Source organism: Delphinapterus leucas, chromosome 3, assembly GCF_059928025.1.
Source record: "Delphinapterus leucas isolate spDelLeu-1000000601 "Yukka" chromosome 3, BTC_Dleu_Yukka2, whole genome shotgun sequence".
Taxonomy (NCBI): Eukaryota; Metazoa; Chordata; class Mammalia; order Artiodactyla; family Monodontidae; genus Delphinapterus; species Delphinapterus leucas.
The window spans coordinates 106691417-106715402 of NC_143131.1; the positions used below are offsets into that span (position 1 = coordinate 106691417).

A 23986-nucleotide genomic window follows, 5' to 3' on the forward strand; every position below is an offset into this window, starting at 1 on the left:
CACCCTGCTCATAGACTTAAGTGTATTCCACTGCAGACAGAATAAAACCATCTGAACTCCTTAGCCTGGGGCTCCAGACTCTTCATCAAGAAGCTCTTCCTTCCTTTCTAGCACTGCTTCTCAAGATTCCTTACAAGACCTCCTGCTCTCCACTCTCAAGGCTTGACTCCCACTTTTCTCTCTGCCTCATGGCCCCTCCCCATTGTATTCATTTGCCCAAAGGCTTCCTTTAATCCTGATGTGATGCTGAGGGCAGATCGCAGATGTTGTAGCCATGTTCGAATCACTGCTCTGTTTTAATTGATTTCAGGTGAAACATTTAATCTCAGCCAGTGAGATTATGCATGTGAGGTACGAGGTGCAAGGTAGGCACTCAGTGATTTCTAGTTTTTCTCCTTTTGGAAACTTTCTTTTCAAGTTTGACCTCTTTCATGAGCCTTCACTGCTCACATCGATTTTTCTATCTTCTTAAAACTCTGGCAATTCTTTCTACATTGACTCATTTGTCAAATAATTATTAAAATAATTATATTTTATTTATAATTATATTTTAATTTATAATATTTTATTTATAATCTGTATAATCTTCCTCCATAGTAGATTTTGAACTATTGAAGCTAGAGACCATGCTTTATAAGTCATAATACTCCCCGCAGTTGCTTGCACTTAGATCCTTAATGAGTACTGTTTGTGGACTTTTTTCCATATGTTGTAGGAGATGGATTTACAGGGATGTCGTAGAGTACTTTGCAGAGTTGATGATGAACGGGTGACCATGGTTTCCCCAAAACTCTCCCTTAATGTCACCTAGATTACACCTGTGGGGTGGCTGGTTAAGTAGGTGAGGCTGTACCTCTATGTTACCCCAGCAGCTCTTTCAGTCTTAATCCTTAATTGTGGCTGCATCCTGCTGCGTTGAGATGGCCAGCGGTTGTGGCTGTTCTCCGTGTGGTGTGAGCCCCTCAGGGTATCTCAGTGCCTGGCAGCCTCAGGGGTTTGCCCAGTTTTTGCTTGATGTGAAGTGCTCAGTGAATGCCAGAAGTGATATTAAACACCCACTTCATGCTAATGTGTTGGTTTTTTTTTTTTTGGTTGTTTATAAAATCCTTATAAGTTTATAAAATAGGATTTGAGAATACTTTTCTTTTTTTAAATGTTAATAGCCACACTCATTTAACTTTTATTATTAGAAGCTTCCAAGGAATGCTGGGGGGCTGCCATTGCAACATGATTTAGTTTGACTTAGAAGCATATCTTGGTTGTGGTATTTGATGTTAGCAAAATGATGTGAGGATCCCCAGATGAAAATAGATAGCATTTTACTGCTTCCAATGTGTAGTTATGCTTGAGTAAATTAATACGCTATTAGAATAACTAGCTTTGGGTGGTGAAAATAGAAATCAGGACAGTGCCTCAGGGATTCCTTTTATCGGCGAAGTAGTATTTCCATGGAAGTTGTCGTCTGAGGTTGTTCTTGGGGCAACCAGCAAGCGTTACTCTTTTGACATCTTGACTACCCTGAAGCTGGACCTTTGATACTCTATTCACAGGTTCAGAGCTCCAGGAAGCATACAGCACTTCTGGGCAGCCTTTCTGAGTGATTCAAGGTAAAGCTAGTACATCCTTTACAGATAACGTGATAGAGTGATCAGTAGACTAGGTGACTCTTGGTATCCAGGGGGGAAATTGTGAGAATGTGGCTGTTCTTAATCAGTAAATCACTTCCATCGAGAGAACTGTGAGAGGATTTGAGAGTAGTGAGCTTGAAAAAACAGTGGGTAAGGGCATCCAAGTTATTTCTATGTGTGCACTTAATGATTCTAATAAGGAAATAGATTGTAGAGCCAGAAAGAATTGTCTGGAATCATTTACCCTTCTGTTGTTGCAAAAATAAATTAGCAAGTCAACGCCCCATTATTTATTTCTCCCTAACACACTCATAAAGAAACTACTCCCTGTCATCACAACTCGGACTCATCCATTGTAAGGATTTTATTCAACCTGATTGTTTACTGAGTTTTTTGTAGTAGAATAAGCAAAGCCTGCCTTCCCAGTAGGCAGTAAGAGTTAACTCTGCCTGCTGTGTTTCCTCTTTCTAATAGGAGCACTTTAGCAATGCTAATCAGTTCTACTGATTTTCTGTTTTGATTTTTCCATAATAATTAAGTGAATGATATGGAATGCAATCAAGTTTGGCACTAGGGGGTTCATGCAAATGTCTCTTTATTTTTTTACATTTAAAATTTTGTTAAACCAAGAGGCAAATTATTTGAAGGCAAAGACTGGGTGGGTAGGGGTAGCTCAATATCCAGTTTAGAGTTTTGAATATTTTCAGAATGTCTGTTTCAAGGAAGCATATCACCACTGTGTTGCCTTTTATTTTCAGTTGAAATAATGCTATTTTTTAAAGATTGTGTTTTGTTTTCATTTGCGCTCTAAGATTATAGTGTCAGACAAGATGGCACAGCTTAAAAGAGAAATGAGGAAGAAAAATGTTTATTGAAGTTTTTTCCTTCAGGGTAGACACAAAGGAAAAAAGGTACACACGTTTACTCATCAAAACCTATAGAAGAAAACAAATCAAAAAGGGAAAAGGTATATGAAATGCCTTACCCACTTGTTTTGATTGCCTATCAGTGACAAGACAAACAAAAGGAAGGACCACCCATGTTTCTGAATATAGGGAAATATTTCATTTCTATACTCCTTTACAGCTCATTGGCACATTTGGGAAATGTCTTCTCCCCCTACCATGTATCAATATAACATATGAATTATTTCCTCAAATGATTTTAATCAGTTCATGTGAGTTTGCACGATCCTTTCTTCTTGATTTAGCAATTCTTTTTGCTTTGAACATTTTATACTTTAATGTAGATGATTCTAGAACTCAGTTAATTTTCTAATTTTGGTTTGGAAAATGCTTTGGGAGTAAGAGACGGAGTGACATATATACAATTTTAAATATACTGATATTTTTCCTTCCATGAATGCCGCCGGCAACTTTGCAGTGCAGTTTGATTTTTGTGTATGCTGAATTTTAGAAGTAATAAGGAGGTGACCAAATTCTGCTTTTTCTTTTTTTTCTGCCATCCCCTTAGTGAGGTTAAACCCTTCACGGGGCCATGCATCAAGTTCAAAACAAAAAGAGATACCAAATTAACGCTAAAATTTTTACATTGAAAGAGAGCACAGGGACTTTCCTGGTGGCTCAGTGGTTAAGAATCCGCCTGCCAATGCAGGGGACACGGGTTCGAGGCCTGGTCCGGGAAGATCCCACATGCCGCGGAGCAACTAATCCTGTGAGCCGCAACTACTGAGCCTGCGTGCTGCAACTACTGAAGCCCACGAGCCTAGAGCCTGTGCTCCGCAACAAGCAAAGCCACCGTAGTAAGAAGCCCGTGCACCGCAATGAAGAGTAGCCCCCACTGGCCGCAACCAGAGAAAGCCCACGGGCAGCAACGAAGACCCAACGCAGCCAAAAATAAAATAAATAAATAAATAAATTCATTAAGAAAAAAAGAGAGCGAGAACACAGCCTCTTCCTTTTTCTTGGCAGTTTGATTCATTGCTTCCAGCAATTTCCAACTTTACAGACTAAACATTTCTAATTGGGAAATGGATGGTTTGAGTCTGAGTTGGTGACTCAGGATATAAACTTTCCAATTTGGGGTAATTGTTTGAGTAGTTGGCAGATTACTGCTGACCAGCTCTTGTTTTGTCTTTAGGAAAGAATGAAAGTTAAGATACATATTTCACACTTCGTTGAAACAGAATACTTACCTGACATAGAAAAGGCAATGAGACAGAGAGATATTTGCCATGTTTATTTGTTACAACCAAAATATAAAAGGTTTACTTTTTTTGATGGATGAGGAAAACAGCACAGTATATTACATGTCCTTAACTGTGAAATGGGGATGATAAAATTACCTACGTAATTTACTGTGCAGATTAAATAGGTAATTCACGTAAAAGGTTCAGCACTGTGCCTGGCACAGAGTAATAGGTCAGGAAATGTTAGCTGTTATTGTCTATCATGATCATCATTACTTTGTATTTATTTCTGTTAAGTAGCATAGCTTCTTTAATTATATAATGTTAAGCTTCAGATTTTACAACTTCATGATGGTTAGCCTGTGAGAAACATCAGTAATTTGAATTAATTTATAAGCAATATTTTGGCTACTCATTTATGCTTTATATGTTGGAATTATTTCATAATGATTGAAATCTCTCAAAGATTTCACTACCTCTCGTAGTAGCTTACACTATCTTTTAATTATCCTACAAATCCGTGACCTTTATTCCTTATTCCAAATCAAACATTCTCTTTTGTTTTAGCCTTTGTGGATTTAGAGATAGGTAATTTGTCATAACATACTTAATATACTTGTGCTTATAACAATCTTGATTTTAAAGAACTTAATACTTCCTCATTTATTGTCTGGAATCTGAAGGATAAACTATTTCCTAAGGTTAGGTGTTTGCCCATATTGTTGTTTATTATTTGTTTGTTTTAAGATAAACTTACCTTTTAAAACCACAAGATTATTATTCAATGAATTTGGTTCCCAGACACTAAAAACTGGTAACCTCATGGTGTGGAAAATTAGTACAACTTCTCAAAATGCCAGCTCTCACCCAGAAAATAACTGCTTAGTCCCATAATCTGACCAGTTGTTACTAGTTTCACCAGTTTACCAACAAGCAGGATAATGCTTGTTTTCTTTTTTTTTTTTTTTTTTTTTTGGCCTCCCAGCATGTGGGATCTTAGTTTCCTGACTGGGGATTGAACCTGCACCCCTTGCATTGGAAGCGATGAGTCTTAACCACTGGACTGCCAGGGAAATCCTGGATCAGCTATTTCTATGTCCATTTTTATAATGATTATATAAAATCATTTTATATAGTGTGACAAACTTTTCCTCCTCACTAAGGGCCAGGTTCCCCACACCCCTGCCCTCCCCTGCCTCCCAGGAGGAGGGCTTCTGTGCTTCCATCTCCATGAGGGGCTCACCCTCCACCCAAGGGGCCGTATCAGGCATCCCTCCTCACTCTTACTCCCACATCAAACACCAAGTCCTGTCTATTTCGCCTCCTGAAAAACTCCCAGAGTCACTCAGTTCCCTGCAACCCCAGTGTTACTTCCTTATTTCACTCGCAGTGGTGTCTCACCTGACCTCCCTCTAGTAGTCTCCTCCTGCAGGTCCCTCACCCCCTGAAGCCAGTGATCTTTCAAATGTCACCCTGTAGCCTTTCCTAGCTCTCGGTAATCCTCGGATGAGGTTCACATACTTTGCAATGTCTTATAAAACCCATGGTGATACGCCCAATATCTTTCTCCAGCTGAGCTAATTTGAGCTCCCTAAGTGTGCCTGACCTTCCCTCACCTCCGTTCCCTCTGCCTGGAACATTCTCCTCCCTCTTCTCCTGTCTCCTTTGCAGGCCTAACTCTTCTGAAGATATGTTGCTAATTGTTTTTCCTTTTTTGGTCTTTCTTCCTCTCAATAATAATACCAGGTTCATTTTTTCTAACACTGATCGCCAAACACCTTTACACTTTTTTTCTATACACCTATGTAGAAACCTCTATAAAACAGCTGGTTTTGTCTCTGTTCAGCAGATGGGGAGACAGAAGCACTAAATATAAGAAATGTAAATCATGATTATTAAATTATAAAGACCTTGATGGGCAGAGACAGGAACTAGATGTGTGTTTTATGGCCAGTGTCTGCACGGTGCCTAGGATAGAGTGGGCATTCAGTGTACGTTGAATGAATTATTGAATGACTCTCAGTTTAAGCCTGAGGTGCCTCTCTCTTGAGTCAATGGAGCTTCTGTTTCATTATTTATCCTCTAGGACAAATGAGGCCAGATTCCTCTGTGTGCCGTCTTCTTCCAGAAGGGAAATATGCCTGGTGAGAGAACCTGGAAGACTGTGTTGCTCTGAGCTGTTTGGGTAGATTCCTTTAATGTTAGCTGGCATGGATGAGAAGGTCTCTTGTTATGGTGGCAATTAATGATGATTTGCACTTTTTAGTAATTTACAAAATGGTGACCATCCTGACAACATAAGAAATATCTCTCTCTCCTGGACCGTGAAAGCTGGTGACCCATCTTAAATCCAAGACTCGTTATGCATGTTTCAGCCCTAGTAACAACTGGTACTGAATAGTTGATGTGCTCAGAAGAATTCTGTTTGGGTCATTTTACCACATCTTTAATTTGGATTTTTTTTCTTGTAGGTTGTTCTTCAGAAACAATGGTTATTTCTTTGAACTCATGCCTGGGCTTTATCTGTATACTGTTATGCCACTGGATCAGGACAGCATCATCTCTGAACCTTGAAGACCCTAATGTGTGTAGCCACTGGGAAAGGTAATGGTTTTGAAAGTAATCTGAGAAATAATTTCTGATAGATTCCTTTATATACTCTCATCATCAGTACCATATATAAAATTAGAATTTGAGAAGAGATTATAAAATTGCTTATATGTAAAAATCATTAGTTATATGTAATAATTAGATAGTATAATTCACCTTGGTCTTAGAGAATATATATTATGTGAAGAAAACTTGATATATTGATTCTAACACAGGTGCAGTTGTGAGACCAAGGAAAACATTAATAGATTGATTAAAACGACCTCCCTAAGGTCTTCTCCCTGCTCTGTATCTGTTTGCAATAATTTGGTGGAACTGGACCTATGCATGGGAACCAATGAGGGAGCAGTGGAAGACAGTGTGGAATAATATCCTAGAGTGTTGAAATGAATGGCATAAAAAATTGTGCAGTAGGTGGCCTGAAAGGGAGACATGATTTCTGGAGGAACTGGCAAGGCTGCATGGAAGTATTGTCCTCTGAGATGTCTTTGAAGACCTGAATAAGACGAGTAGATGGCAGTGATTGGGTGGGGTTCTAGGATGGAAGGTAGTTTGAAACCAGTGCCATGCAGACCACTAAGGACTGTGCCCAGTAAAACTAGAGTCAGTACAGGATCGAGGAGGGCAAGGTTGAATGGTTATTTGAAAGCAGATGATGTAGTATCCAGACCTAGGTGATTTGCAGTAGGAAATACAGAAGAAGTACAAAATAATAGGTCATCTTATAGTCCCTTTTGGAACACAGAAACAGCACAAACCATTTAGTGATACTGCAGTGCAGTCAAATGCAGTTTACTGTGCTCTCACGTGCTACTTGCATTCCTAGGAAAGTGTGTATCTTTATCCGAAATTAACATTGCACTTGCAAGTTGTTCAAGCAAATAGAAGGTGTCGAGTACTAGAGATTAATACATATTTGTAATAGCTGTAAGTTCAATGACATCAGACTCTTGGTCTCTTTTTCCTGTCACCCTCAGCATCATGATGAGCACACCACAGGGTAAACATTCTAATCGCTGTGTCACCCACTGGTGGGATGCACAAAGCTCAGAGTCTTTCAAGCACAGCAGCTGTATTATTCTGGGGCACACTGGTTCCTCACTCATAGCGTTATTTTTCGGTGAGGGCTCGTCCCCATCTCCATTGGCAGTATTACATTCAGGGTAACAAAAACATATTTTCCTGATCAATCAATAGAGTTATGTAGCCTTATGAAACTTTAAACTGTAGAGGAAATATGTATGTGTAATAAGGTTCTATATATTTGTGCTATTAACTATGTTATATAGAATTTAAGGGAAGGGACCTCCTATTAATTATCTTTATAATTTTCACAGAACCACTCATAAAACATTTCACCAACAAAGTACATAATAAATATGATTAAAGTAATAAAAATGAATTGATGAATACATGGATAAGAACATATCAAATTTAGAAGAGGGATCGTCCATTGGTGGTTGAAGTTCTTGGAGGATGATAGCTTTGGAATGGGAGGAAAAATCAAATTTGTTAGGTACTGTGAGATAAGAATCAAGAGATCTTGGTAATACATTAACTATGGATGTGAAAGAGGCAGAAAAGGCTGAGATTTAGAACCTGCTGTGAGAGTGGAGGTGTCACTGCACATATGGAAAAATAAGAAGAGAGCTGATTTGACAGGGAAGAGATTATTGTGGTTTTATCATGTTGTATTGATGTGATCAGTTTGAAATATGGGCCTGGATGAATGTTTAACTTTTCATTTAAACAAAACATTAAAAAGATATTTCCCCCAGGTTTTCTTTTTTTTTTTTTACTGGATGTGTTGGGTCTTCGTTGCTGCACACGGGCTTTCTCTAGTTGCCGCGAGCAGGGACTACTCTTTGTTGCGGTGCGAGGGCTTCTCATTGCTGTGGCTTCTCTTGTTGCTGAGCACAGGCTCTAGGCGTGCAGGTTTCAGTAGTTGTGGCTCAAGGGCTCTAGAACGCAGGCTCAGTAGTTGTGGCACATGGGCCTAGTTGCTCTGCGACATGTGGGATCTTCCCAGACCAGGGCTCGAACCCGTATCCCCTGCATTGGCAGACGGATTCTTAACCACTGCGCCACCAGGGAAGCCCCCCTCCCCAGTTTGTTTTGACATTGTCCTATCTTATAATCATCGTGGACAAAAAGGCCTTATGAAATATAAGAAAGAGTATCAGCTTAGCCCTGTTTTTTTCACTTAAGAAGTCCAGTGATCTTGGATGAGTCTCTTAACATCATCCAATTCAAAGATTTATTGTGAAACTTGCATCAAATAATGTATGAAAGATGTTTTGTAAAATAAAAAGTGCTGGATGAATGTAAAAAAAAAATAAAAGAGAAGTATGGGCCTGAAAGTGTTTGGGAATATAGATTTGGGAGTCTCCAGCATGATGAGAGAACAGATGAGCTCTCCGAGGGAAAGGCTACAAAGAGAAAAGAATCCAAGACTTCAAGTAATCCAGCACCCACTCAAATGTACACATTTTGTCCTGATTTCTTGCTCAGTATTTAACCATACTTACCAACACATAATTGCATTGTTCTGTTCACCATTTTAAATTCCCAGTGTCTAAAACACTGCCTTGCATATGGCATGTGCTCAGTGAATAATTGTTGAGGAGTAAACTCACCTTCTGGTAGGAAAGGAAATGACTAAATATGGACATCAGTAGTGGGGGTGGGGAAGGGGGGAGTGATAGAGAAGGGGCACATTAATCTCTAAACCTAATACAATTCCACTGTTGTACAGGTGATTAGAGTAACCGCTAAAATACTCACTAATGGGGAAGAAATTCAGTGTGGAAAAATAGGAAAATGATGGAGATTTTTTTTTCCTGTCTATATTTTTCCTATAAACTGCTAAAAAGAAAAATTGACAGCTACAATTTTCTTATTGATAAATTTTCTGTTATAAGGCTAGATAATGATTCTTTGAAGAAAGGTTATAAAAAAGTGGAATTGTTTTGGCAAGAATGGAGAAAAGGAGTATAAATTAAAATGATCAAATAAAGGTGAAGCTGACAGGTTCTCCTGTATTTTCAAAAACTGAAATGAGCTTTAATTGAAACAGGGAGAGGAAGATTAGCTTCAAGGACAAAAGTCCTGGTAGTAGGGCCAAGTAGTGCTCATTGTAGGTTTTCCTTACACTAAAACCCACCTGTCACCAATGGTTCCGAGCCATGGAATCACCTGCAGCCTTGCTTCTCAGAGTGTGGTCTGTGGAGCTGCAGTGGCAGGAACCTCAGCTGGGAGCTTGTTGGAAATGCAGACTCTCAGGTCCCTCCCCAGACCTACTGAATCATTTATTTTCAAATAAAAGTATGCCTCATTTTAATGCAGCAATTGGGATTCTTAGAAGCTATACATGAAAGGAAATGAAGGAAAATTAAATCATTTAAAATACACAAGGGATGCTTGTTATTAAAGGAATTCTGCACAGCATCCTTTTGGAAAATGAATAACTCCATGAATCATCTGTTCCTTCTCCCCATCTCCTTTCCCTGTTGTGTGAGTTTAAGTATTTCCATATAATGGGTTTGCTTCTAAAGAAAGCACAAATGAAGAGAAGCCTTTCTCTGCCCAACCCCTTGGGGGTGGGACACAGGAGTGGTAATAATTGAAGCTGCATTCCTGAAGCGAGCAGAGATAAGAAATGATAATTATTACCATATTTAATTAAAGTAACAAGATAATTTAGGCAGATGAAATGTAATTAACCACTTTGGAATGTGTCCAAGTGATGATGGCTTTTCCCCCCTGTTCTTTGACCTTAAATTAAATCTTGTTGGGGTTCCTCCCTGGACAATACTTAATAGTTTAAAATCACCGTGATGATATGTTTTCAGTGTGTTTGAGAAGATTAAACAAACAAGCAGGAGATAAAGGGTTTTGCATCTTGATGCTGAAAATAGTGTAGAATTGGGATGAGATTCCTTTTATACCACAGTTTGCCACTCACTGTCTGCTTTAGAAGCTTTCAATATTCTACAACATCTGAGAGGGGACAGAGGTACAGGATGCTGTCTGGGGGTCTTGGTGTTAGTACCGGCTCTAGACTGACCACTAGCACTGGGAGCTCGGTGTGGCTTATTTGTGATGAAAATGGGATTGGACTAGACAATCGAGAAGGTTGCTTTCCATTCTGTGACTTTAAGAGCAGCTGACGATGAACAGGGAGGTGTGGACTATCAAGAGGTACTAATTAAGTTCAAACAGCAGCACTGAGGACCAGAGGAAGTCATCCAGTTCTCAGAGACATTTCCCTTCATGATGCGGGCACACAGCTTCCAGAAAGTGGCCCCTTGAAAAGTGACAACAACTTAATTGTCTAATGATAGGTGGGTATTGAGCAAATTAGGTGTAGTCGTGAGTATTTGGTAGTCATAATTTGAAGACTATTTACTAACATGGAGAAATGCTTATGATAGTCTTAAATTTAAAAAGTATGTTTAAAATTATGTGTATAGCATGAGTATGAAAATATAAAAACAAAAAGACAAAACTATAAGTAAAAACTAAAAACCCTAGGGATGGTAAAAGAAGTACAGCAAAATGCTATGTGTGGTTAGGTAAGAGTTATACAGTTCTCTCCCTCTCTTCTTAAAGATTTGTTTTCCAAATTTTCTAGTGTGATTATAATATCATTAAAAATGAAAAGTTGGGTTTCCCTGGTGGCGCAGTGGTTGAGAGTCCGCCTGCCGATGCAGGGGACACGGGTTCGTGCCCCGATCCGGGAAGATCCCACATGCCTCGGAGCGGCTGGGCCCGTGAGCCATGGCCGCTGAGCCTGCGCGTCAGGAGCCTGTGCTCCGCAACGGGAGAGGCCACAAGAGTGAGAGGCCCCGCGTACGACAAAAAAAAAAAAAAAAAAAAAAAAAAATTAAAAAAAAAAAAGAAAAGTAAGAAAGAGATTGTTTAGAAAAGAAAAAGAATGTATGCAAAAGCAAAAAAACAGAAAAGAAATTTGGGTTGAAAAGGCTTAGAACCTTTCTCCCGTAAACTTAAGTGGAAGCCTCAGTAGCTGATCAATGTGAAAAGTAATTTATATTCGGTCTGTTCTTCATTGAGTTTGAGACTGAATAATTCTAATTAGAAGTGTCAAGACTGAAGAGAAATGCTCAACCATAATGAATTTTACACTTCGATTTTCCCCAAACTCTCTATATTTCTCTATTAAAGTAAGAGCAGGTTATTTTTAGCATTTATGTGCTGGCCTCTCTTGAGAGCCCTTTGAGGGCAGGAATTGAATAGAATTTATTCAATAAACATTTGTTGAATTGGAATCCTTAATGGTTTGATTATCCTTTTATAGAGAAGAGCTTTTTTATATCCTCAAAGCAGAGAAGCATCCTGCAAATTAAGCTATTGGTGAGCAGCAAATGTCCAGAAGAGGAAGCTCATGTACTTTAACATTTTTCGTATTGGAGAAACCTTCCAGGCTGCTAGAAATTAGTGAAAACACTTTTCACGTTTGCTTGTGGAGTCAGCTCCCCCATCACATCCAATGGCGCGTGTTTGGCCAGGGTCCCTTAGTTGATTATCACTTTTGCTCTCCAAGGCATTCAGATCTTAACACTTAACATGGCCTGTGAAATTTTGTGAGAATACTGCATCAGGTCTAGTTCTAACAAACCAATTTAGTTCAGCTAAATTAGTACTATAGAGCCTGGTAGATTACATTTTTTCACCCAAGCAGCATTAATTTAGGGTGGTTTCTTTTTCATTCCCATAGAACATGTGGAAAGTTGTTCTGTTTTGCTCATGGGAATGTAGGACTGCCTAGATGGCAGTTCCACACACAGAGGACATTCATTCGCTTTGCTCTCCACTAGAAATGGAATGGAGAAATAATGCTGCAGGCCTTTACAAGCTGCTGGATAGGGAGGGAAAAGAATTGGCGAGGAAGTCTTAGAAATTGCAACAACCTGAACCTCAGGACACTGCTAGGGGTCTGAAGAAAATCTGAATAGCTTGTGATATTTCATTCCAAGAACATTTATATTTTAACGCAGGCCTCTCGCTTTACCCCAAAGGAGTTATATCAGAGATGTAGGCAATGGCATACTCGACGCTCGTCTGAACCTGTTCCTGCAGGTGTTGTCTACTGGAATAGAAGGAAGTAGTCATCTGAAATGTATGTTAGAAATGCAGAATGCCAAGTAAGAAGGGATCTCCAAGAACATCTCTGAACCCCTGGTTTTATGATGTAATTGTCAAAACCCCGGGAAGTGAGGTGACCTGCTGAAGGTCAGCCAGGTGCTCAGTGTCAGATCAGGATGATAACCCTGCCTTCTTCTAATCCAGTGATCTTTTCACTAGGACTTATTGCATCTGCCTCAGGCTTGTGGAGGATCCCTAAGTTTACCTAGAAATCAAGTTGCAATGTCCCAAAGAATCAAGTACAAACACTATGAATAGTATGATTAATTCATGGATGTCTCATAATGACTGAGAGAGACCACTTGGAGAAAGAAACTGCTCTGTTTGTGCAGCCAATACTGCTTAGCTTTTCAAATTAGAAGTTTCTGCTCTCTATCTAACCTGAATTCTTCAGGCTGAAATTTTAACCTCATTCCTTCCATACCTTCTGTAGTTGATAGTTCCTATTAATGAACTTGGGCTATTGATCTACACCAAGTGAGTCCATGATTGAGGCCCATTTTGTTGTTGTCATTGTTGTTAGCGTGAATTAAAGATTTTAGTGGAAATCTTTAAGAGACTGTTAAAGAAAATAGAATAAATTGTTTTGAAAAGAAGATTCTCCAGATTTTCCTGTAGGCAAGAAATCTGAGCTCTTGAGCATGTAATAGACTGCTTTGAAATGAAGAACTATAGGATTGAACATTGAATATTCTTTATATTTCATGGGTGTATTTCAGCCACATTCTTAGGCCCATAGGAGTGCATGCTTTTACTCTAACAAGAAGCTGTTAGTGAAAATATGTTGGAAAACAGACTGTTTAAGTAGCAGCAGGTTGTTCGTATGACTATTTCAGGCTGTCTCAGCCATATGTTTAGAATTGGGTTTAAAGACTTCTTTGTAGCTTCTATGTAGAGGTTGTATATATTCTTCCATTGCCTAAGAAGTAGGGCAGGCACAAGAAAGAAAATTATTACAAGTTCCAACCAGAGAAATATAGTCTTTCTGATTTTCCAAAATCAGTAGCAAAATGTACTTGGATTGTCTTTTTGCTAATTACCCTTATTATTTGCATGAGGCCTAGATTGAAAACAATTTATGAAAGGTCTTGATATCCCTGGACCCCGGGGGAGGGGATGGAATTAAATACAGAAAAATATGTGGTGATACGTTTTTAAATTTAGGAATATCAGAGTTTTGGGTGAATAGTAAATGAGATTTTTTTGAACTGTATAGCATGAACTCTTGTCTTTAAAATATATTATTAATATTGGCTCTTTTAGGGTTCTAGTACAAATAGAAACCTGAAAAAACCTGAAGATTCTCTGTTAAAGGTCAGTGTGGAGTTGCAAGTGGAGATAATTTAGCCAATCACTGTGTTTTTAGTACACAGACTATCAGTAATGTAAGAAAGAGAAATACTGATTCCTTCTCTTTCCTCTTCTTTTCAGCTACTCCGTGACTGTGCAAGAGTCATACCCACATCCCTTTGATCAAATTTACTACACTAGCTGCACTGACATACTGAACTGGTTTAAATGCACGCGGCACAGGTAATGGAAGCTCAGATGTATTTCTGTGTTTGGCAAACTGGGAAGGAGTCTGATATGAGATATCTCGAGATAAGTGAAGTAGGGAAGTCATGAAACTTGATTCCTTGAAATAAAGTGTAGGTTGGCTTAAATGGACAATCAGTATATTCTTAGCAAATTAGTGAGTTGGCATAATATTGGTCAAAACATGGGAATGTTTCTTCTTAATTATTTTGGAGTACTTTGCTTTTTGTACCTTTATTATATTTAATAGCTTTTTGTATTAAAATATAAAGTCTTGATTTCTAATCAAATTACGGGTCCAATAAAGTAACAATGTGATTTTTCCCCTTTCTATAGAATCAGTTATCGGACAGCCTATCGACATGGAGAAAAAACTATGTATAGGCGCAAATCCCAGTGTTGTCCTGGATTTTATGAGAGCAGGGAAATGTGTGTCCGTAAGTAAGACTTGCATCCCTTGGAGGTTCATTTATTTTTTGCAGTGTTGGTTTGCATTTAAGGGAGGCTGGAACAGAGGCCTGGGGAGATGGGGCATCTTGGATCATTCCCTTTCATTCACTGCTGCTTTCTTGGCCTGTGTAAGGAGGGAAGCATTAACTGTGTCCCTCTGTCCTATGAAAAATCTCCAAATGAATGTCACTTGAGGAGAAAGCAGATGTTGTAGAAAGATGATTCAAGGCTGGATGCTGCGATGTTCATTACAGTCCTTCAATAAATGTCTGTTTGGAAATTGGTCAGGGAGTCACTGAACTTAGGTCACAGAAGAGAACAGAGATACAACCTTCCTGCAGCAGCTCAACAGAGTCCCAAGTCAACTTCTGAGAGGCCAGCATGTTCTTTTCTGATACATAGAATGATACGCTTATTAAATGTAGAGGAGCTTTCGCAATACGAAATGACTGTAAGTCTGGGTTACAAAGTAGACCTTCTGTTTTTCATTGTCATTTCTCTCCTCCCTCCCCTCCCCATCTCACCAATTCATTTTGCGATTTTTTTTTAACATCTTTATTGGAGTGTAATTGCCTTACAGTGTTGTGTTAGTTTCTGCTGTATAACAAAGTGAATCAGCTATACATATACATATATCCCCATATCCCTTCCCTCTTGTGCCTCCCTCCCACCCTCCCTATCCCACCCCTCTAGGTGGTCACAAAGCACCGAGCTGATCTCCCTGTGCTATGCGGCTGCTTCCCATTAGCTAGCTATTTTACATTTGGTAGTGTATATATGTCCATGCCACTCTCTCACTTCGTCCCAGCTTACCCTTCCCCTTCCCTGTGTCTTCAAGTCCATTCTCTACGTCTTTGAAATGTCTTAAGAGAAGTTTGATGTTTTATGATACACTTTAGGAAATCCTAGAATATCATGTGACATGCAGTTTGCAATTGGGGTTTCTTACCATTGTGTGTAGGACACGTAGAAGAGAGCAATAAATGCAATTTTATTCAAATATTTTGGCTCAACACAAAGTTAGAGGGACACCTTTGCTTTCTGAGCTGAGATGCTGCTGTTGAGTAGTATAGAGAGAGACAAAGTTCTGCTCTAATTTGGAGGTACTAGGAGTGATTGGAGACATCACTGGGCTTAAAACTCTGCAGAGCTGAGTGATAGCACTGGCTTGGCCACCAATCATCTGGGTGGCCCTGGATAAACCATTTATAACTCTTTGAGGCTAATTTGCTCTCAAGCAGCAAGGGGGCTTGGACCAGTGTATGTGTCATCTTCCTTCCAATCCCTGGAGTCTATTCTTTATTTATATAGACAGGGGTGATTTCTCAAATTTTTATTCAAAACCAAGGCTATACGTAATAAATGTTCGTTGAAGAGAAATTATAAAATGTAACTAAGTGAAAAGAAGAAAATACAAATATGGTGTGAATGTCTTTCCTGGTCAGTAAATGAACTTCTATAACATTTAACAAAAGTCAGTATGTTATTGCATTATAGATGTTTATTTGACTGATCTCAACTCTTGAATATTTACATGATTTCCAAGTTTTAACTATTATGGACTGCTTTAGAAGACATCATTGTGGTTAAATCTTTGTTCATATCCATAATTAATAGGTAAGGATAACTTCCTAATAGTAGAATTGCTGGGTCAGAGGCATACACATATTTCTAAGATGTTTGGTGTTTTTCCAATTTATACCACCACCAGCAGTATAGAATGTCTTTTTGCTTATACCCTGTGGCAATTTTCCCTTTGCTATTTTTTTCTTTATTTGCATGTGTTTGATTAATAATGATGCTGAATAAGAAAACTTACATGTTTATAATCAAACACCTTAGAGAATAATCATGAAGTGATCTCTGTGGCCCAGGCTGATGGGAAATTTTCAAAGGAAAGCCCTGAATACACACAGAGTGAAGAGTGGGGAGGCTTCGCTGGTTGGGCTGGCCACTTTACAGAAGCTTCGGGATGATATTATCTTGGTGCACTTACCAGGGTTCAAACTTACAAATACAATTGTCAGCACACTGAGAAAATAGTTCTGTCTCCCAGGATTCTCTTCTCTTAACCCAGGTCATAGGAACCATCTATAAAGCTGGGATGCTAATTCATTGTTACACAGAACCTGGAGAGGTGCTTACAGTCTTGTAGTCATACCTTTTCTCCTTGAAGGTCTGGCATGTGAGAAACTGGATTTTATTGGCAGCTGATGTGGGGAGTGTGGATCCGAGCAAGGTCAGTTAGAAAATTTTTAGTGCTTCGTGGTTCCAGCCTCCCATAGCCCAACACCGCCATCATTTTATTCAGTAGTGCAGACTGCCTCAGAAAGCAAGGCGATCCCACAGCACCATCATACCTGGTAAAAATTATTGCCGTCATATGATGGTAAAGATAACTCTTCCTTGATCTCACACAAGATAGGTTGCAAGGTGTCCTCCTGACCGCCTGGATGGACATCTCTAGAATTTGCCTCTAAAATTCTCCTTTTCTAAGCCTTCTTTTTTTTTTTTTTTTTTTTGCGTTACGCGGGCCTCTCACTGTTGTGGCCTCTCCCGTCGCGGTGCACAGGCTCCGGACGCACAGGCTCAGCGGCCATGGCTCACGGGCCCAGCCACTCTGTGGCATGTGGGATCTTCCCGGACCGGGACACGAACCCGTGTCCCCTGCATCGGCAGGCAGACTCTCAACCACTGCGCCACCAGGGAAGCCCCTCTAAGCCTTCTTGGATGACCAACTGTTCCTGGAGACTGAAATATTTTTTCTTTAGATATGTTAATATATTTAATCAGCTTACTGTCTAGTCTCAAAGACCTAGAAGCTATTTGATCTCTTTAAGGGTATTTTGCATGTCTCCACTCTGATGTCTTGATTTCACAGCTTAACCCCAGAGAACAATCATGCTTCCCTGATTTCCTTGTTCTTGGGGATGCCACTGGTAAATCTTCTGTTCTCTCAACAGCTGACACTAGTGAGGCACCCTTGTGGATAGAGAAGGAAGAGAGAACACATGATTCTTTGTTCTGCTTTCATAATCTTTTTTTCAACTAGGTTTTGCTGCCAGGCACCTAGCATTGTCACCATTTTAACTGTTTCCAGCAAGTTTTCAAAAGGAATTGAAACACAGGAATTGATAATAATTTTAGTTTAATTTTGGTAATCAGTTTACCTAGAAGGCAAAAAAAAAGGATGGTTTCACATAACCACCTGTATTAGAAAAATAGTTTCTTTTAGGTGTCTGGGGTATCTCCCCTGGAGAGAAAGTTCCATCCTCCCATCCCTCCCCACCCCTGCTGCATCCTGCCCAAGATTATGCATCTCTGCTAAACTCTCAGGCTGTGCAGAAGCTGCTGGTCCACAGAGCACACTTTGGGTGACAAGGGTCTGTGTTCAGAAGACAGACATGTACCATCAGGCAGGAAGAGCCAAAATGGAGAGTTCAGGGAATAACGTGGTTAGAAGCCTTTCCTAAGAATCTGGTCGGAGAAAAAGAATGAATTGGAAAATCTTCCAAGGAGAAAATATTACTAGACATGAAGATGTCTATGATTCCTTCCTGAGGTTTTAACCTGTTCATAAAATTAATTAAGCTTGTAAGTGTATTCATTTTTCAGAGTTACTATTATTGCCTAATTGTGTGTTTCATTGCTTTTTTAAAAACTGGAATATTATTTATTTACTTTCTTGACTTTTTAAAATATTTGAAATAATAGAGTTGTCATACACTATCATGTTAGTTTCAGGTTACTACATAGTGATTTGACATTTGTATATATGAAGAAATGATCTCCAGGATAAGCCTAGTAACTATGTGTCCCCATACAAAGTTATTACAACATCATTGACCATATTCCTTATGCTGTATATTACTTACATACCTGTGGTTTATTTATTTTATAACTGGAGAGTTTTACTTCTTAATCGCCTTCACCTATTTCACCCCCACCCCCTCCTCCCAGAAACCACTCCTTTGTTCTTTGTATCTATGATTCTGTTTTCATTTTATTTTGTTTTTAGATTCCACATATAGTTGACATTATACAGTATTTGTCTTTTCTGTCTGACTTATTTTACTTAGCATAACACCCTCTATTCATTTTGTTGCAAATGGCAAGATTTCATTCTCTTTTATGGCTGAATAGTATTCCACTATATATGTATATCACATCTTCTTTATCCATTTATCCATTGATGGACACTAGGTTGTTTCCACATGTTGGCCTTTGTAAATAATGCTTCAAGTGAGCATGGGGCGGCAGATATCTTTTTGTGTTAATGTTTTGTTTCCTTCAGGTAAATATGCAGAAGTGGAATTGCTAGATCACATTGTAGTTCTATTTTGAATTTTCTGAGGAACTTCCGTATTTCCATAGTGGCTGTACTAATTTATGTTCCCACCAGCATTGCTTTTCTCCACATCCTTGCCAACACTTGTTATATCTTGTTTTTTTGATGATAGCTATTCTAACAGATGTGAGGTGAAGTCTAATTGTGGTTTTGATATGCATTTCCCTGATGATTAGTGATGATGAGCATCTTTTCACATACCTGTTGGCCATCTGTATATCTTCTTTAGAAAAATGTATATTCAAATCCTCTGCCCATTTTTTAATCAGATTTTTTGGTTTATTTTTGCTTGTTGATGGTTTTGTTTGTATTTGCTTTGCAATGGCTTTTTAGTTTGGTGGAGTCTCAGTTGTTCATTTTTGCTTTTGTTGTCTTTGCTTTTGGTGCCAAATCCAAAAAATCATCACCACGACCCGTGTCAAGGAGCTTACCACCTATGTTTTCTTCTAAGAGTTTTATCATTTCAGGTCTTGTGCTCAAGTCTTTAATCCATTTTGAGTTGATTTTTGTGTATGGTGTAAGATATGGTCCAGTTTCATTTTTTGCATGGGGCTGTCCAGTTTTTCCAACATCATTTATTGAAGAGACTGTTCTTTCCCTCTTATATGTTCTTGGCTCTTTTGTTGTAAATTAATTGACCACACATATATGCATGAGTTTGTTTCTGGACTCTCTATCTGTTCCATTGATCTATGTGCCTGTTTTTATGCCAGTACCATGCTGTCTTGATTACTATAGCTTTGTAATAAAGTTTGAAATCACGGAGTGTGATACCTCTAGCTTTGTTCTTTTTTCTCAAGGTTGCTTTAGCTCTTTGGGGTCTTTTGTGGTTCCACACAAATTTTAGGATTAATTTTTCTATTTCTGTGAAAAATGCCATTGGAATTTTGATAGGGATTGAATTGAATCTGTAGATGGCTTTGGGTAGTATGGACATTTTAACAATATTAATTCTTCCAAACATGAGCATGGAATGTATCAAATATATTTGAGTCAGGTTTTATGTATTTGTGTCTTCTTCAGTTTCTTTCATCAATGTGTTATAGTTTTTAGTGTGCAGGTCTTTCACCTCTTTGGTTAAATTGTTCCTAGATTTTTTATTCTTTTTGATGCCATTATAAATGGGATTTTTTTCTTAATTTCTTTTAAAGTTAGTGTTAATAATTAATTTTGATTTACTAAAGTTATAAAGTTGTTAGTTGTTTCTTGACATAGAAACCAAACTTACAGTTCCCAAAGGGGAAAAGAAGGGTGGGAGGATAAATTAGGAGTATGGGATTAACAGTTACAAACTACTATACATAAAATAGATAAGCAACAAAGATTTACTGTATAACACAGGGAACTATATTTAGTATCTTATAACAACCTATAATGGAAGATAATCTGAAAAAAATATATATGTAGCTGAATCACTTTGCTGTACACCTGAAACTAACACAATATTATAAATCAACTATAGGTCAATAAAAGAAAATAAACAACAGCAACAACAACAAAACCTAGTTGTTTCTTAAGCTAAAATCACCTTACAGGTGTTTCATTCATCAGTCTAACAAAATTTAACAAACACATAAACATAAAAGGGCCTTTGACTAATGTTTTACATATTTAAACACCATCAAGTTTTTAAAATGGAATTTGTATATTTAATAAATTTGAATCCTATTTTAAATAATCCAACTTTTAGGCTGACAAACCATCCCACGTGCTTAAATAATTTTTGTAAATCTAATAAGTTCAACTTATTAATAAGGTGGAATCTTAAATTCTCTTAAATGTTCTAATATTGTATTTGTAAAATTTCAACTTTAACATTTCTAATCAGTTATTTCACTACACTTTAAAAAAATGAAATTAGAAGACCAGCCCCTTGTTGCAATAGACCACATTCTTTTATGTATTACAATTATCTTCTCAAAACAAAAGTTATAAACACTATAGATTTTGATTCTCACACACATTTCCATATTAAATTCAAAATATTCACACAGCTGACAGATACCACCTAAGCAAATAATTATATCATCTCATTTTTTTTTTTGGTTTATTTTAAAATAGTATTCTGGTGGTCTCTTTTCAGTTTGCTAATATTAGTTAGCTAATTGTAGTAAAAACTACATAACATTAAATTTGCCGTCTTAATCATTTTTAAGTGTACAGTTCAGTGGTGTTAAGTGTATTCACATTGTTTTGCAACAGACCTCTAGAACTTTTTCATTTTTCAAAACTGAAACTCTATACCCATTAAAACCTAATTTCCCCTCTCCCCTACCTTCAGCTCTTAGAGACCACATTTTTACTTCTACTTTATATTTCTAGGATTTTGACTACTTTAGATACTTTATATGAGTGGAATCATGGATTTATTTCACTTAGTGTAATGTCCTCAAGATTTATCCGTGTTGTAGCCTGTGATAGGATTTCCTTTTTGTTTTAAGGCTACATAATATTCTTTTGTATTGTTTTCTGAAGTTTCTTAAATACCAGAGAACATGTTCTTTGATTAACTGCCTTGACCAAATATACTGAGCCCTTTATCTACTCTAGATGTTGTATCCTGTATTCCTTAGATTTAAGACATATGATTTAATAGTTCTAGTTTTCAAGTTAGATTACAACCCTCAACCCAGTTGGCTATACCAATTGATTGAATTTTGTGTATCTTTAGTCATTAAGATATATAAATGTATTTTTTGGCCTAACTTTAACTACCGTGATAATTGCTACAATTATCTTTTCTTTTCATATAATTCTTATCTTTTATGACTACACATCTCTTGTAAATATTGGTATCTGGTTGCATTTTGCAAATCTCATAGCTATGTTTGAATGTGAAATCGCACCCTCTAAGGTCATCTTGTTCAGCCTCTTCCACCTTGCCTTGGTGCTGATCCCATGTATTGTCTGAAGTCATAAGGGTGCCAGTTGTCTGGCTTTTCCTCCAGAGTATTAATTTCCTCCACAAGATCACCAGTCTCCAGACACTTCTCATCTTCCATCTTCTCAGCCCCCATACCCCAAGATTTCATATAGTTCTCTAATTTAGAATTTTGATCTTGTTCCCGAAATGAAAAGATGCATAACACAAATTGGCTTAAACATAGTGCTTTCCAGGATTATCTGTTAACATCTATTTCCTCCTCACTGTTTTGCCTGCGTCACTTATGTTTTTTTCCTTTCTTCTTTCTTTCCTTTCTGCATTCCCTCCTACCTACCTACCTGCTTATTCTAATGTTTGACACTTAAAGATGCTCACTGCAGCCACTAAACTATTTTGTATCTCTTTGCACATGCGAAAGATTAATAAGACAAATTTAGTGGGATTTCTGGGACAAAGAGTATGCATGTTGTAACAGTAAGATTAGGTTTAGCTATGAGTAAAACTTTGTTTCTTTCTCACATGAGTCCAGAGGTTGGTAAACCAATAAGGAACCCAGGCAATTTCCACTTTTCTGCTCCACCACGTCTAGGGTGGAGCCTTCATCTTCATGTGCCATTGATCTCCCCACATCAATCTAGGTCCCAAGCAATGGATGGAAGAGGCAGGAGAAAGAGGCAAATGACTATGCCAGCTGTTTCCGGAGGAGAGTTTCTAGAAGTGATCACATTCCATTTCTGCTTTGACTAGACCTTAGTCATATGACCTCACCAAGCTATAAGGGCATCTTTATTCTGGGTGGTCAGGGGCCCAGTAAAAATATATTTCTGTAGGAAGGGAATAATGGATATTGGGAGAAAGGAGAAATCTGAGTCACATTTTAAGACTTTTTGATACAAACTTCCAAATTGCTGTCTAGACAGGTTCTAATAACTTGCATGCCCACAAGGAGTATATGAGGGTGCCCACTTCCCCATATCCTCACCAACATTAGGCATTATTATTTCTTTCAACCTGTTGGGTGACAAAAATGGTACCTTGCTTTACTTTGCATTTCCTTAATTATTATGCTGTTCTCTTAAGAAATATATGTTGGTTAGTCACTTGTATTTTGGCTTCAAGGGGGATAAAGTGAGAGTGCTTTGTGTCTCAAGAGCCATAGAAATGCTGGGTAGAAACAACAGGTGTCAGTGGAGAGAGAAATGTGCTGATTTCCAGGCTGGTAAAAGAGATAGTTTGAGACTGAGACTTGAATAACAAATGCCACGGGCCAAGCCAGCAAAAGGCCCAGGCCCTTCAGGGCCCCTTACCCTCACCACCATCGCTGGGATCCATTCTCTCCTCACCCCAAAGTCCACAGGTCCCTCTCTCCCAAGGCCTCAACTGTTTGTAGCTCTGGGAATGGCTTGGAGCCAGGGCAGCCCCTTGTCTTCTCCCACAGCCCCCACCATGAGCCCTGAGGAGAGAAGCATGATCCCTGCTACCATGGCAGCGAGGGGAGCTCTAGGGAGCCCTAGACAGTGATATGCAAACTCCCAGGTCTGCGGAAAGGAGCTGAGACCCAGACTCGTGATCTCCACAGTCCTGTACTCGAGGAGTATATAAGGATTTGAGGCTGCCCTAGGCATCCAAACCATTATTTGCAACACTAGAACTTTAGGAAGATGTGTTTGGCCATACACACAACTGATTTCCAAACACATCTTTGGAACCTGACCTCTTAGCAAGTGGGAGTTGCCTGTAAATTTGGTTTCATGGGACTAGGAAAAGCTCACAGGACAACAGCAGAGTGGGAAGTTGGCAGCTATCCCTCCGTGGGAAGGATTGGCTAATCCCGAGATGAGGCTAGTAATACATTTTCCCTCCCATTTCCTTTACTGATGGCAGAGAAAGCAGATCACTGGAAGCAAGGCTGCTTGCTGCAGAATCGTGAATGGACAAAGGGCATGGCCTGGGGTCCCTTCTCTGGTGCAGCTCCCATCCTTTTGCCCAGATGCCCAGTCTTCTGCTGCTGGATGCTGCTGCAGAGGAAAGGACTGTTGTGATGAGTGTTTCCTTTGTGGTGGACTTGACTCTGTTACCCTGTTTTTGTTAGATTGTGGAGGTCAAATGCTAACTTCAAATTAAAGCTGTAATGGGGGCATCCTGGGCAGTGTGGCTTACAGGGAAGACGCAGGAAGAGGTTTGGGGCCTGGGTTGCCACCCTGTTGCCTTGTAGG

The 23986-nt window shown here is 38.8% G+C and overlaps 1 protein-coding gene across 1 annotated transcript in view; it reads left to right on the top strand.

Moving 5' to 3' along the window:
* The first annotated feature begins 5054 nt into the window (after positions 1-5054).
* MEGF10 (multiple EGF like domains 10) overlaps positions 5055-23986 on the top strand; it is a 125108-nt gene continuing 106176 nt past the window's right edge. Inside the window, exons 1-3 of the mRNA XM_089909259.1 lie at positions 5055-6381; positions 13984-14085; positions 14425-14525. Coding sequence (XP_089765385.1) covers positions 6182-6381; positions 13984-14085; positions 14425-14525 — 403 coding nt within the window. The 5' untranslated portion in view covers positions 5055-6181. The remainder of the gene's footprint in view (positions 6382-13983; positions 14086-14424; positions 14526-23986) is intronic.